The following is a 15,085-nucleotide window of genomic DNA, read 5'->3' on the forward strand; positions in this document are numbered from 1 at the left end:
CGCTTAGTTTTTTTACGTCATTCCAAATCTATGTTGTAGGTAAGGAAAACTAAGATCCAGAGGGGTATCATACAACCCCGTCCGTTTCAACATTTGATATGGCCGGGAACCAAGCTCCAAGCTCCAAGCTCTGATGCGGCTGGGTGTTTGCTTTGCCATTACGTTACGGCTGTTTGCGTCTGAAACTTAGGAATGGCCGTGATGGTGGTGTTTTCAAGTAAACTTTGTGAATGAGGCAACCAATAAGCTATTTTTATTCGTGTGGTTGGCCCGAAATGGCCCCGCATCCATAAATTAGCACGCTGTCCTTCAAGAGACCCATGTACTTTGGCAAGGAAGAGAGCTACATATGATATGCCCTTTTAATTTTAAAAAAACTGCTGTTAAGCCCCAAGAGGTCTGTCCTGACTTTTGTTTTTTCCTTCACATCTTTCCCCTAAGTGACGAAAACCATTTTCCCTTGGTGCAGTTCTTCCCATTCGCGGAAATTATTTTACCCTATATCTTAGTGATTTACTACAGTAGTATCTTTGCGAGTGACTTAAAAGCAAGCTTAGCTTCTGTTATGTCTTTGTCTTCTTCTTTTTTACTTCAGATGTCAACGAAAAGCCGTTCAACATAAGTTTGTCAAACTCCTTTATCAACGAAAATCCTCCGCAAGACGCAGTGGTTGGCATCATATCCTCGGAGGACCCAGATAATGCACAAAGCCATGTTTACTCTCTCATAGATGGAGCTGCAGGAAGATTTAAAATAGATCGAAATCAGCTCAAAATTGCTTTACCAAACCATAAATGTCTCAAAAATGGCGGAGACTTCTGCAAGTTGAATTACGAAAAACAGCAGAACTACTCAGTGCTCGTGCGTGCAACGGACAACGGAAACCCGCCTCTAAGCAGCGAGGCAAGGTTGTCAATTACGTTAAAGGACATCAACGACAGACCACGTTATTTTGAGTTGTCTAGTAATACAGTGAAGGAAAATGCAACAATCGGGTCAAAGATAGGACGCTTTTTCGCTGTAGACGAGGATGCGTTCCAAACGCTTCAGTTCTCTTTGGTAGACAACGATGGCGGGCGTTTTGAGGTCGATTCGTCAGGTTACCTGATTAAAGCTAAAGGAACAGATTACGAGACTAATAAGGCTCATACGATCGTTGCCATGGTGAGGGATAACGGCACGGTTCCATTGGAGGTAGGTTTTGGTCCAAGAATATCTCCACATATACGTGGCGATCATAATTTGCCATTTTTCATTTAGTTTCCGCTTTTGATCAACTTCTTAAGGTCAGAAGGACTAGTACTCGGTTGTTTCTCGACCGAGTCAGTGAGAGGCATTTGTACAGTCCTTTGATGCTACAACTACGTTGCATAATTTCGTTAAAAACTGCTTTGCAGATTTTCTTTACAGTCAAAACAGCTCAAGTGTTCTCTGAGGGGCGGATTAATGAGTTCACTATTGCAAATTTGATTTCAGTAATCATTTCAATAATCTGTTCGTCGGATGAATAATGCAAAATTCAAATCAAGCCTCAGTTCAAAACTCGAATTTTGATATGAATATTGCTGGCTTCTGGTGTCATGCCGGCGTGGGAATTTCACAGGTTTACTGATTTGCATTATCTGTCAAACAACGGTCATTTCACTCTCGCAACATTACCATTCTGAAATCTTAACAGTATTCTCGAACTTGAGACACTATGTTTTCGAATTAAAGATGGACGTAGAAATGAATTTAAAAAGAAAGGAAAATCACGATTATTACGACCTTGGCAGATTATGCAAATTGGTACACTGGTATTTTGTCATTGTACTATTGTTATTAGTGTTGTTTTATTGCTACTAGTTTGTAAATAGCGCATGTGAATATGTATATAGATACTTGCGCTTTACAAGTTGATTACATTGATTTCATTGATTTACACCTGTCAAATTCTTACACCGGCCTGGCACCGGAAGCGAACAATAATCCAATCAAAATTCGAGTTTTCAACTCAGGCTTGATTTGAATTTTGCATCTGACGACCAGATTATTGAAATTAATGATTCCTGAGATCAAATTTGCAATAATGAACTCATTAATCCGCATCAGAGGAACGCTTGAGCTGTTTTAACTGTAAAAGTGGGAACGCAAAGAATTTTGTGATGTCAGCTAGGGAATAAAATCGGCTATTGGACAAACAGCTGCCAGTTTTGTGCAGTGCAATAAAATTTCGATCCCAAGAAGAAAACACCAAAAGTGGAAAGATTAATCTTAGCTGTTATTTGGGGTTTGATGCAATGTCATTGGATGTAAAATTATGATTGACACGTATCTTTCTTCATTTCGGCTGATTCATTTTATATTCCGTCTCTCAGCTGAACAAGACGTTTACCGTCGTCGTGGAAAATATCAATGAGGCTCCAATAAACATTAGCTTAACATCAGCGTTGGGACAGCAAACGTTCCTGGATGAACAACCAAAAGTTAACGAAAACTCCCAAGCGGGTACAGTGGTGGGGACAATTGAAGCGTTGGATCAAGACGAGGATCAAAACTTGACGTTCAGTTTGGATTTTGATGCCGCTGGCAAGTTTACCGTGGACTCACCAGTCACGTGCCATAACCTCACCAACATTCCAAGCGTTAAAACAAAGTGTTCTACGCTGTTAAAGGTCAGCGGCGACCTGGACTATGAGGCAAGCGCAACTGAAAATATCTTGGCTCGCGTGACTGATAATAACGGATTATTTCACGTTCGATCATATAAAGTTACGATATTGGATATAAACGACCGGCCGAGCAACATATCCTTGGCAGGCGGAGAAATAGGTTATATCGACGAAAACGATAATTTTGGCTTTGTAGGTGAACTTGCAACGGCTGACGAAGATGCCGATCAGAGACACAGCTACAGCTTAATCGACAATGGTGGCTGGAAATTTGTGCTCCGCAGAAACAAGATTTATACATCTCATTCTGCAAATTTAGATTACGAAAAGAAATCTGTTTACCTTATTGCAGTCAGAACCAGGGACAGTGGATATCCCACCCTGAGCTTTGATAAAAATTTCACCATTCAGGTTTGTCGGCTTCTTTTTTACTGAAGAGGTTTTCTAGTTTTGGTCAATTGTCCTTTAATCCCAGACTAACTTAACAGATACAACCCAATGCGTCAGGCTTAGGGAAACTCGTTTACTGAAAGGCATTTGTAGTTAACTGGTTTAGCTTCATGTAAGGAGGGTAGTACTTTCTAGGGCAGAAGTACTAACAAACCTTTAGCCCTCGTAAGAAAAAAGTTCAAAGGAATACAAGAACATCTAAAACTCTAAGAGTCTAAAAAATATCGATATCAAAAAGCTAGAATGCTAATATAAGAATGGCATGATTAAAATTTTGAAGACAAAGGTGAGCTTAAGTTTTTGCTTCTCTAAAAGCACTTTTACATTCTCTTTCTTAATAGAACAGACTGTAGTATTCATTCTTAAATCTAATGACAAACTATTGCGTACTTGAATACTTTTTACACTAAACCTTCCACCCTTAATTTAGGACAAATCAAGAAAAACGTCAAGGCTTCAGTGAAAGCTTGCCTTTTAATCTTGAGCTCTCTTGTCCTTTCTGTTCTTCTTTTCCTTAGGTACGCGATGTCAACGAGAGACCAACAAACATCTTATTGATTCCATATAGTGTTCGAGAGAATAGCCCTCGAGGAACTCTTGTTGGTAAAATATCAGTTGTAGACCCCGATGACAAAGGACCCAGGGGACCCTGGCAGAATCACTTTTGCAACATTATTAATGGAGCAAATGTGCCCTTTAGTGTTAATGGTACCACAAATTCTCTCGTCGTAGCTGATGATATAAATGACGAGAAAGGAAGAGGTTATTACGTCAACTTGCAATGTCAAGATGATGGAACACCGGCTCTGTCAATCGACAAAACGGTACGAATCAAAATAGACAACGTTAATGAAAAGCCTTACGACATCACGCTGTCTAACAATGTGGTATCAGAGAATGGTGAGATCGTTACTGTTGGTGTTTTGGAGACCGCTGACCCGGATAATGAACAGATGGTCGTGCAGACATATTCCTACAGTTTTGTTGGCTCCAAAGGGAACATTCCTTTTGTTATTGATGGTCATGCTCTGAACACAACTAGAAGCTTGGATTACGAAACCAAGATGACCTGGTTGCTGACTATCAAGTCTACAGACAATAACGGTAAGTAAACAAATTCTTGAGTGTGGACTAAATCACCTTGTTACATCTCTCAGATAGTACGCACGCTATGATTGGGTAATTTGGCTGGCCGTATTCTACAGTACGGTTCGCTGTGCGGCACGCTAAATTTAAAATTTAGATGCAACATTTTCTTGCAAGCTTTTCGTGTTGTTTATGTGAAATAAACTTGCGAAACTGTTTGTATCTTTCAAGAAACTATTTCAGAAAGCAAATCATTTGTTGCAGTTGAACTTTCGGCTTGACCTCAACTAGTCACCTTTCCCGCGCGCCTGATTACCTCAGAGATATATTAAATACCTTACTAACTGTTTGAACCTCGCTTTCTTTGTCCGTACCGGTCAGTTACAGATCCTCGTTTACCCGTTACCTCGAACTCGGCTGGTAAGAGGTACACAATTACAGTACAGTGATGGTGATGCATTAAAACGAGACCTTACAGTAGAACGCGCATTGAAACGGAAAAGGCCATACTTCAGCTTGGCCTTCCTTGCCCATAAAAAATAAGGTTGTCACTTCAAGATCCTGATTTGTGACGAAAAGCCTCATAATCGTGCTATTGGACTTAGTTGTTGAACGGTTTTCTTGAAATGTTCCCTAATAATCCCTGCTTTGAACTGCAATAAAAAATATGTCACCGTGCTTGCTTAAGAGATATAATGGGCCAATCTTACCTCATTGATGCCTGTACTGATACTAATCACGCGCGTTATTTCATCGGCTCAGGGTACATCTTGCAGTAGCTAAACGAGAGGGTTTTTAAAGTACCATTTGAAAAAACACCTGATAGGAAGAAAGTCTAGAGCATATGGAACACTGTCTTCTATAGTTTTTTGAAAAATCACTCAACTTAGAACGACGTAAACGCAAAATGTTTCTCGAGTCGTTGTTTTCAAGATCATAATTTACATCTCTGGGTAAGGGGCTTTGTGTACGTTTTTAGCTACATCTTTTTTTACTTCCGCTGATTTTTTCTTTAATTTTTTTGTTTTAAAGGGGATAATTTGTACACCAAAATTATGAAATAAAAAATACAGGTCACCGTGCTTGTTTAAGAGTAAACCACCATCGTACCTGTCTCGATTATCGTAGATCGAAACAACAAAATTCACCATGTTCTCGGAATGCGCGCGCTTATTCGCAAAGAATTATGGTCATTCACAACTTCTCTCACGTGTTTTGAGAACTGTTTCAGCGTGTATGATCGACTTACGCCATATTTACAATGTTACAAATTTGACCAATTTGTAAATATTGACACACCGTATGCGCAGTACAGGATGCGCAGTGCAATACCGAGGAATCACCTTAAGGGCACAGGAACATTGCGTAGTGAATCTGAGAATGAGCAACCTACAATCAGTGGCAAAAGTCTTAAGACACTCACCCTTTTAGCTGGTTTTCTTACTTAGTTTGAATAATTGCCCCCCCCCCCCCTTCCCCAGAACAATGACGCCAACAGGCATTTCCTAGTCTATTTCAACGTCTGAGAGGTTTTCAGGTCCATTCTGGCGTAAGCGTCCCAACCACTTTTGCCACTGATTGTAGGTACAATACTAATAGTGTTATTAAAAATGTAAAAACGTTCTCTGGTTAAAAAACGGTTTTTTTAACCGTTTTTTAACCAGAGAACGTTTTTACATTTTTAATATGTCTTATCCTGGTTACAGTTCTATTTTTACTAATAGTATTGATTTGAGAACGGCGAAAAAGAATATCACTGCAACTTTTTTTTTTTTTAGGTCTCAGTACAACAAAGAATTTCACAATAATCGTTGCAGACCAAAATGATCCGCCCACGGGCATATTGACCAGGGGTCCTCTAACCGTTGCGGAAAACAGTCTTTCAGGGGAATTCATAGGCACTGTCTCAACTGCTGATCAAGATGTCGGACAGACGCACCATTACAAGATTGTTGATGTGGTTGGACAAGGCTATAGCGGCCAGAGGTATCATTAGGTTTCTTTTGTCTTGTTGCATCCCTGTCGCTTCGAAGTTCATTATTGGATGTGACTGCTTCGCTCAACGAAGTATCCTGTTTAATCTGTTGTTGAATAAAGATTAGCTAGAATCTTTCCACAACAGCAAACGTGAAAAATTAAGCGCATTACTGCTGATTTCAATTCACATTTAGAATGTATCTCTTACACTTTCCGTTATTGATGATTTCGTTTTGTATGCAAAAAGAATCAGGATCCTGTTCTGTCAGATCTACGTCTGATTGCAGTGGTAAATAAAGACGTTTTCACACAGTTTCAACTCTCTAATACTTGCTTTTAGCTTAAACCTGCCATTTACTAAGTTGAGCGTCTTTTTCTGGATAGTTCATCAGGTCTTCTTAGCTTGTTTGGTGTTGAGTCACCATCCGGACGAGTGACTGTCAAGAAGGCTGGGCTGGATTACGAACAGTACAGAAACTTCACAGTTACTGTGAACAGTACAGACAGCGGTTTCCCGCCCTATACAGTGACAGGCTCATTTGAGATCAGAGTCAATAACATCAATGAAAAGCCTCAAAGTGTCTCCCTTGATAACAGCAAGGTATGCATTGTCAGTGTAAGTTGTTACAGACTTTTTACTCAGGAAAGTAGTATATACTTAAACCTGGAGATAGGCCGGGAGGTAAAAGATAATACGCAGGAACCAAAGAGAATGTATTAAGGAAATACGAATGGTACGATAACAAAGTTAGGCGCTCATGTCACAACTTTTAAGGAGGTATGGAGACCTCATCACAAGAATTTCTCAACATAAATGGCCTAAATGTTTACTTTTTCTGCAAGAAGTCTATTCGCACCCTCACAAAGCTAGTGCATAAGGTGAATAGCTATAGGCCAGATAACGAACCGTTGCTTGGGGCAGCTGGAAACCAAGGCGCTTTTAATTTAAAATACCTAATAATAGGTATTGGTGCAGCCAGCACCAAACGCGGGAAACGCAGGCCATGTCTCAGGTCGAAAATGAAATTAACCATGAGATCCATAATGAACCAATCAGGGCTCGAAATATATTCGTGCAGCGAGCACCAAGCTCGTGAAAATGCAAGCGGGCAAGGCGTGTTTGTTTTCTGATTGGATGACATAATATCGGAAGATTTCTAAACAACACTGAGAAAGGGGAGCTTTTAAAAGCACGTGACTCTTTTGTCGCATATTCAAGATCCCAAATAGCAAAAGAAGTAACGCAGTCATGTAATTGCTACCAAACTTCAACTGAAATTCTATGAACATACGATGGGCAACTATCGCGAGGCCTAAATCAGAGCTTTGAAACAAATCTCTCCTTTTAGTGCCGTCGATTTCTTGAAGAATTTGAAGGTTAAATTGAAAATTTAAGTCTCATTCTACATATTACAGATCTCTGAAAACAGTCCCGTTGGTGCAGTTGTTGGTAACTTGACGGTAATAGATCCCGATAATCTTCATTTACCTTTACAAAAGTTCAATTGCATCGTAGTGGACGGAGGTCCCTTCGAGGTAAGTGTTATATTAAGTGTTTTACTTTTGGCGCAAAACGATGCATAAATCCATGAATAGCTGTGATAAAAAGTTTTGTTAACTTTGACCATTGAAATCAAATGACAATCAGATTAGCCAATCAGAACGTGAAGCAAATGTATGCAGCCGGCGGAAATTAAAGCCCGGGGAAAACGCGCACGAGAAATCTCAAATTTGAAATGCGTTTGCCTCTGATTGGTAGAGATTGTGGCTCAAACTGTTTTAGGCAATCCTAGCAGTGAAAAACGAATGCAATTAAAAATGCGTCTTTTCTCTGTTATTGTGTAACAATGTCCTCTTTTATCCAGGTTGTGAACTATTCAACACTGGTTGTTTGTGATAATTCATTGAATTTCGAGAAAGTCGACGTGTACACCATCAATGTGAGTTAATCGTTTACTTATTTTTCAATATGTTTTTCTGTTAGATGACATACGAAATAAACTGACAGAGAAAATGGGAGGAAGAAAGGTTATTCATTTGAAACATAGTCCCCAGTGCTCATACGTAGAGAGTGCGTAAGGGGAGCACTTTAAAACGCTTAATTGATGTCACTGTTGTAAAAGCGGTACTGAAGTTAAGGACTGAGAGGAGTCGCTCTATGCCATGTTGTCGCGCGTCTGTTCAGTAATAGGGATCTTACGTAAGGACAACGAGAGCGGCGAGGTGAACACCGATGTTCTGGAGATTGTAGCTCGCAGATGACGCCAAAATGCGCTAAGAACAAAAAAGTGGCACACGATGCGACAGCCGTGTGTGTCACTGATGTTCTAATGACCACATTTTGACGTCATCTGTGAACTATTCCTGAACACATGCACCGCAACATGGACTTTAACAGTATAATATTCTACCCTCAGTATTGTTATTCATGAAAATAATGTAAAGAAGGAACGGGGAATCGCTCTGGCTTGGGACAAGCCCAAACCAGACGAAGAATCTAGAAAAGGCACTCTAAAAAGAAGCCCGGTTTCCTTGCGGGGTGGGAGGACGAGACGCTAGATCTAAACTAAACGGCGGCCCAAAGTAGAGTGCAAGGGGTGGACCCAACGTTGTCCTTTTATACTCATCATTTGCTTATCCCCAGGGCATTATATCAATATATGCAAATGACTTTGCATACAGCACAATACGAAATTTTCAATGGAACACAGCCATGGAGTAATTTTGTTGAGCGTGGCATAAAGACAAAATCGTTTGAGCTTGCTCGCTTATGTCGTGGTTCAAACCATCATTCGCGCCGCGAAATAATGAAATGCTAACTCACGTTTATATGATTTGCTATAGACCCATTTGAGTAATTCCCAATCTGAAGGACACGACAATGGTTGTTCTGTCCCCTAAGAGAAACAAACCTTTCAAATTCAAAACCATCTTATTGGTTTGCGCTCCAGACTGGGTATTAACTAAAAGGGGTCTATACTTATGGCCGTTAAGCTTTTGCTATGGAATACCAATAATAACTTCAAGGTCCATATCAAGATGGTATCTTTATTCTAAAGTACATTTTATTTCCCAGGTCACCTGTACCGATCTCGCACCCAATCCGCTCTCTGTGTCGTCACTATTTATCGTCGATGTTGTTGATGTCAACGAAGCGCCCTGTAATCTTTCAATCTCGTCCCAAACGATAAAAGAAAACGGACGCGTGGGAGACGAAGTCGGTGTGTTTAACGTTCAGGACCCAGATCTACCGGTAGGAGAATGAATAACAACCCAGATAGTTGACAATGTCAATATGATATACCAGAAGTTCGTAGCCCGTAAGTCTCGATCTGCGATGCAATGAGACCCATCAGTTTACGGTATGGTCTATTTTTAGAACGGCTACTGCTAGATGATTTTTGCGGGAACACAACGTAGCGGCATTGCGTTCCGCACGATTTTGCATTTAGCAGATGCAATCCATCGTGCGTCTACTCGATTGCGGACCAATTAGGAGAGATGTGGTCATTAGGCCTAATCTGATTGGCCATATTTTGGCGGGACCTGTATTCTAAATTTAGAGAATACCGTAACTTGATGGGCAAAAGCCAAATGAGAGAGATCGACATACTGGTTTACGGACTATTGTCACCTTGAAATGAACGAACCCTCGAATGATCTTTTCAAATCATGTTGAATTTGTTCAACATCAAATCATGTTTCATGTTTTTCAGGCTAGCGGACAAGCTACTGTATCTCTTCATATCATAGACCAGTTACCAGGCCCTCTCGCCTTTCAGTTGGTTCGTAGAAGACTGGTTACAACGAGGACACTTGATTTCGAGACCCAAAGCCTCTACAATGTGACCGTAGTTGCAGCAGACAGCGGCAATCCATCCATGAATACCAGTCTCTCTTTTACAATTCAGGTGCCAATAAAGAGTAAATTTAGCTTCCTCTCCAAAACATGCAAGGAAACAAGTTTTTAGTCAAATTAAACCAAGAATTTACTGGAGACTTACAGAGGGTGGAAAGAAGGGGGAATCCTCATTAAGTGGGCCAAACCACGTCACGTTATTAGATGGACGTTTTAGGAAGACTGAGCTTGGCCTGACATTTCTTCATCTTCTCTAAATCATGACCAGTTCATTACGAAAAATATTGAAGCAAACGCAGCCTATTTAGGATATTTACCTTGAGCATCTCCAGCACAAAAGGAACAATATTTTCAGCCAAGAAACTTGCACTCTAAATAATAAGTTATTTCATTCTAGGTGCTCGACACAAATGACGGACCCACTAAAATCCAACTTACATCCCGGCAAATCTATGAAAATGCTACCGCTGGTACTGTTGTGGGAAATCTGCTGGCTCAAGACCAGGATGCTCATCAAACTCATTCCTTTTCTGTAATTTTAGGAAGAGGTGCGTTCAAATTAAATTCGAGGTATTTGTTGGTAGCACTGTTTGTTATTGAACTCTATTGACAAAACTCAAGTTCTTACTTTTTTTTTTAGGTTTTTTCTATGTGAACGGAACCAGCTTGCTACTCAATAACTCACTGGATTATGAAACTACACCAGTTTTTAACATTACCGTGAATGCTACTGACAGTGGCACCCCACCCAAGTCAATACAGGTTTGTCTTTAATTGTACATATCTGTCCAAAAATGCCCCAAATTAGACGCACGAAGTAAGCGTCACTAAGTGTCCCCATTCTCTTCTCCCCAACTTCAACATCACTCGTGGTCTCGGAATACAATTATTAAATTCTCAACCTCGGATAATGCATTTCGTGTGCCCTGATTGGTTCACTCAACCTCGGTTATTAGCTCATACACCTTAGTTTGATCTCATATGGTAAATGATTGCACTGAGCGTTGCTAAACTAAATTTTTCTTCGCCAGAAAGCAAATTTCTCTTTGAATAAAACCAAAAAAGAAAAAAACCTTTTATTTGTGGAAAGTTTGGATCAATTCCGACGTTTAGAAGTACGCGAAAAGGCAAGAAATGTTTTTCTGATGAGCCTTCGTCTGTCTGACCACAAGGTATTACACAACATCGCATCTTCATCAAGTTTTTTCGATTTCGCGCGGATGTTCTCGCTTTTTTCGCTCGTATTTCGTACTTCCAAATTTTTGGAGTTTAAGGAATTTAATAAAACAATTATTCCATTCGCGCTTGTTGGATATGAGATTGGTTATAGCCAAATCGTTGGCTATTTACCATCTCATATCCAACGCGCGCTCATGGAATAATTGTTAATTAACGTCAAAAATTGTCCTCCAAATGCTGTTTCTCAAGTATGGATAATTAGCTGCATTATGTCCTAACCTAAAAATAAAGCTAACCTTTAGCCTTACCTTATTGTTGGAAATAGGTAGCAAATGCTTTGACTTAAAGGAACACTTCGTGTTGGATGCCAAAATTGGGCCTGCATCTAATTAAGCGCAATTCTGGACATAAGTGCACAACTCTTTTCTGGGGAAAAAAGCAACCCACTGGGTGGCTAGTACTCTCTTTGGTTTGGAATTAAGATGCATTCATAACATCATTTTGGGTGAGTTTTCTTTGCATTTTCAGGAAATTCTGAGCATCAATGTGCTTGACTGCAACGACCGACCTTCGGAAATAACCTTGACCTCGTCGCTCGCCGCATCCGAAAATGCGTTGTACACGATTGAGATATCCGAGAACAGCCCGAGTGGAACATCGCTGGTGAACATAAGTGTTGTCGATGACGACGTGGGACAGCAACACACCTGTGTTCTTCCGACGGGAAGGGATTACTTCTATGTTAAATCATTGTCCAAATCGTCTTCAGAAGTTTACGTGTCGCAAGACGCCGATTTGGACTATGAACGCCACTTAAACGCGCCTATAACAGGTACAGTGAAGGTCTCGTTTGTGATCCCAAAGTTGAATTGCACTTTATCTCAATAGTTTTTTTTGCAGCTGAGATAAATCTGTTATCTATGGTAAATGCATTCTGCCTTTGTTACATGGACGTTGCACGTTGAACGCGCATAAAACGGAGAGACGTTTTTATTCCCACGATCTATATAATAGCGGCACGGATCTACGGTAAAAATTGTTTTGCAACGCAGAAAGTCTTGCGAGACTGGAACGCGCAGCAGTTTGTGGAGTCATGTCAGCGCTAGACCCATACCTCTCACTTGCTCGGCCGAGGTACGAATGGCTGCCAGTTTTGTTTATTTTATCTTGTAAATTTCATTAATTATTCATGAGGGTGCAAACCAATCCCAGCACAGTATTCAGATCACATGTACACAACTGTAAACCCCAATACAAATCAACTGTCTGAAAGCTCGGGGAGGGATTGAATAGGTAGCAGGGAAAGGCTGGGGTTGATGAATTATTAAACAGTAGAATTAACTTTTGATACAAACTCCTGCTCAGCTAATTAGTATTCATTAACTTTTGGTATTAGATCTCTACTGATTAAAATGAATAACAAAATGGACATATTCTCATCTTAGAATTTAATTATATTTACCCATCAGCTTTACTCTATGAAAATCTATACACAATCTGGCTATTTTCTGAACAATGTAGTAAAAATCAAGCAATCAATACATTAAGGGAACTATTCACTTCCCCGGTTTGCTTCGCAACTTCACAAATGAATTTGCAGAGCCAGAAGTTTAAACTGTCGGCGGACATGTGCTCGAGTGGGACTGACAGCTCCTCGACATTGGTCGACTCAAGTCCGTTGCCTCCTCCTACGCTTTTTAGTTCATTCTCGTATTCTGCCAGGCAGTAAAAACGTTCACCGCCCATTTTGTATTGTACTTGGTGCTTTTAGGTACGGTTTCAGACAGTAAGGAAATTTCTTCCTCTTCAGTTTTCGGCGGACGAAAACGAGCTGTTGCCATAATGGCAATTTTGAATATTTCTATTATTGTCTCATGCATTTTGGCATCCATGTCCAATTAGCGAATCCCATAACAATACTTTGCATTCAATTTAATGTATTCATATCGGCTCGCCATTGTAAACACCCATACAGATCTCCCGCTCATATTTTATCTACTACTTGTAAAATTCATTAATAATTCATAAGGATGACAGCAAACAGAAACGCACTATTCAGGTCACATGTGTTGGTTTGTAAATCCCGTTAAAGTTCAACTGTCTGAAAGCACGGGGAGGGATTGAATAGATAGCAGGGAAAGGCTGGGGTTGATGAATTTTTAATTAGATGAATTAGCAGTAAAATTAAATTTCATAAAGACTTCTAGCTCGCCTAATTGGTATGCTTAACTTTCATAAAAACGAGTCCTGTAAATTTGTACAAAGTTTATTAATCAATCACAAGTTTGACATTTCAATCACAACTATTAGGTAACAATTTACTTGAATCTTGTGTGCCTTGTCGAGAAAGTTTAATGCATCCTCGCCTTCCGTCTCACGCAAATGACAGTTAACAGCACCAAATAACAAATAAAGCGAATTGGGCGGATAACGCTCTCCATTTTGCTTGGCCACTTCACAAACGAACTGAATTTGCTCAACCAAAAGTTTAGCTTATTTGCCGACATGTGCTCTACTGAAACGGTCACATCTTCAACATATTCGCGTTTGAGACCGGCCATTCTAACAACTTCTCACATTGCACATTTATTTTGCAGTCGCTGCTACCACTCCTCGAAGACTTTTCTACCCCATTTAGTGTTGTATTGTGTTGCTTTCGGAGTTGCTCCGACACTAGACTGGTCTCTTCTTCTTTACTCTTTGGAGAGCGAAACCAACCAGCCATGTTTCTACCACAAAAGCTCTACCAAAATAGATTGCTAAATTCAATGCTAAACTCCTATGGGACAACTGCACGCCCACGTGATTAACATAACAATCAAAATCTATTGTTTCATTTCACAAGTAAGATAAAATATTCGCGTCCGACCTTTATGGGCTATAAAACGGCTCGCCGTTTTAACTGCCCATAAAGGTCTCCCGCTCATATTTTATCTATTACGTAGCAACTTGTTCGGTCCATTTGAAGCAAAAACTTCAGGAGAAAGGAGAAATAATAGAAAAATGAATATCGAAAAACTTCTTGATCCTACCAACAGTAAAATGTATGGATGAAAAATTCGATGCAACGAACCCCAATTTCTCGGTCTCTCGTAATTCTTTAAGTTAAGATTCCAAACGTAAGGGCACCAAGTCGCTTTGATGAGGCATTTAAAACTCTTCATTGGCGCTTGCGGTGTTACGAAATGCATAAGAAAGAGTGTCAGATTTTATTTTACTGTTATAAAAAGGTGGGTTCCGTTCCATGTGAACTTTTCATATTTAAAGCCGTTGAAACCCGAGTAGTTGCCAGACATGTGCTGTTTGCTAGCCTGCCAATCACTTCCATCAATGAACTTTATTTTAATTATTTTTGCAACAGTTTCAGTTGATTGCCGCGACAATGGGAATCCCTCATATTCCATTAAAAGAAACTTCAGCGTTCGAATATTAGACGTGAATGAAGCACCCTTCGACATTCGTTTGAACGCGTCTGCCACCGTGCAAGAGAACGTTAAACAGGGATATGTTGTGGGTCATCTCACTTGCAAGGACCCAGATATAGGGCAGGATCACGTGTTTACCGTCGTCGGAAATTATTCATCTGTCTTCCAGGTGGGTGCACTGATTAGGTGGATGTAAAAATTCATTCGAATTTTCAGTGCTATTGTATCTTATCCTTTGGTTTTAATTTCTGCATTTGTTTTGGCTATGGTAAAAAAAAGACATGTCATTGGAAAGAGATGATAGTAATTAGAATTTTAACTAAAACGTGTCTTGCACCCTATATCTTCCCCGCGCTTTGCATCCGCTACTAACATTTTCTTAACATTCTTATGGGGTCTTTGTGCTAGGTGTGCTTGATCTGATTGGTGAAAGTAGTTGATTCCTTCAGCCTTGGGTC

General features: G+C 40.1%; 1 protein-coding gene across 1 annotated transcript in view; it reads left to right on the forward strand.

The window, feature by feature from the left end:
• The window catches only part of LOC138038332 (protocadherin Fat 4-like), a 50,660-nt gene that overhangs the window by 30,421 nt on the left and 5,154 nt on the right, over nt 1–15,085 (forward strand). Inside the window, exons 18-31 of the mRNA XM_068884137.1 lie at nt 1–39; nt 596–1,194; nt 2,358–3,062; nt 3,620–4,205; nt 5,966–6,173; nt 6,549–6,765; nt 7,581–7,700; nt 8,030–8,104; nt 9,241–9,417; nt 9,881–10,075; nt 10,421–10,571; nt 10,664–10,785; nt 11,731–12,034; nt 14,564–14,796. The exon at nt 1–39 is cut by the window's left edge and continues 198 nt beyond it. Of these exons, the coding sequence (XP_068740238.1) occupies nt 1–39; nt 596–1,194; nt 2,358–3,062; nt 3,620–4,205; nt 5,966–6,173; nt 6,549–6,765; nt 7,581–7,700; nt 8,030–8,104; nt 9,241–9,417; nt 9,881–10,075; nt 10,421–10,571; nt 10,664–10,785; nt 11,731–12,034; nt 14,564–14,796 (3,731 nt within the window). The remainder of the gene's footprint in view (nt 40–595; nt 1,195–2,357; nt 3,063–3,619; nt 4,206–5,965; nt 6,174–6,548; nt 6,766–7,580; nt 7,701–8,029; nt 8,105–9,240; nt 9,418–9,880; nt 10,076–10,420; nt 10,572–10,663; nt 10,786–11,730; nt 12,035–14,563; nt 14,797–15,085) is intronic.

Source organism: Montipora capricornis, chromosome 2 (assembly GCF_036669925.1).
Source record: "Montipora capricornis isolate CH-2021 chromosome 2, ASM3666992v2, whole genome shotgun sequence".
Lineage (NCBI taxonomy): Eukaryota > Metazoa > Cnidaria > Anthozoa > Scleractinia > Acroporidae > Montipora > Montipora capricornis.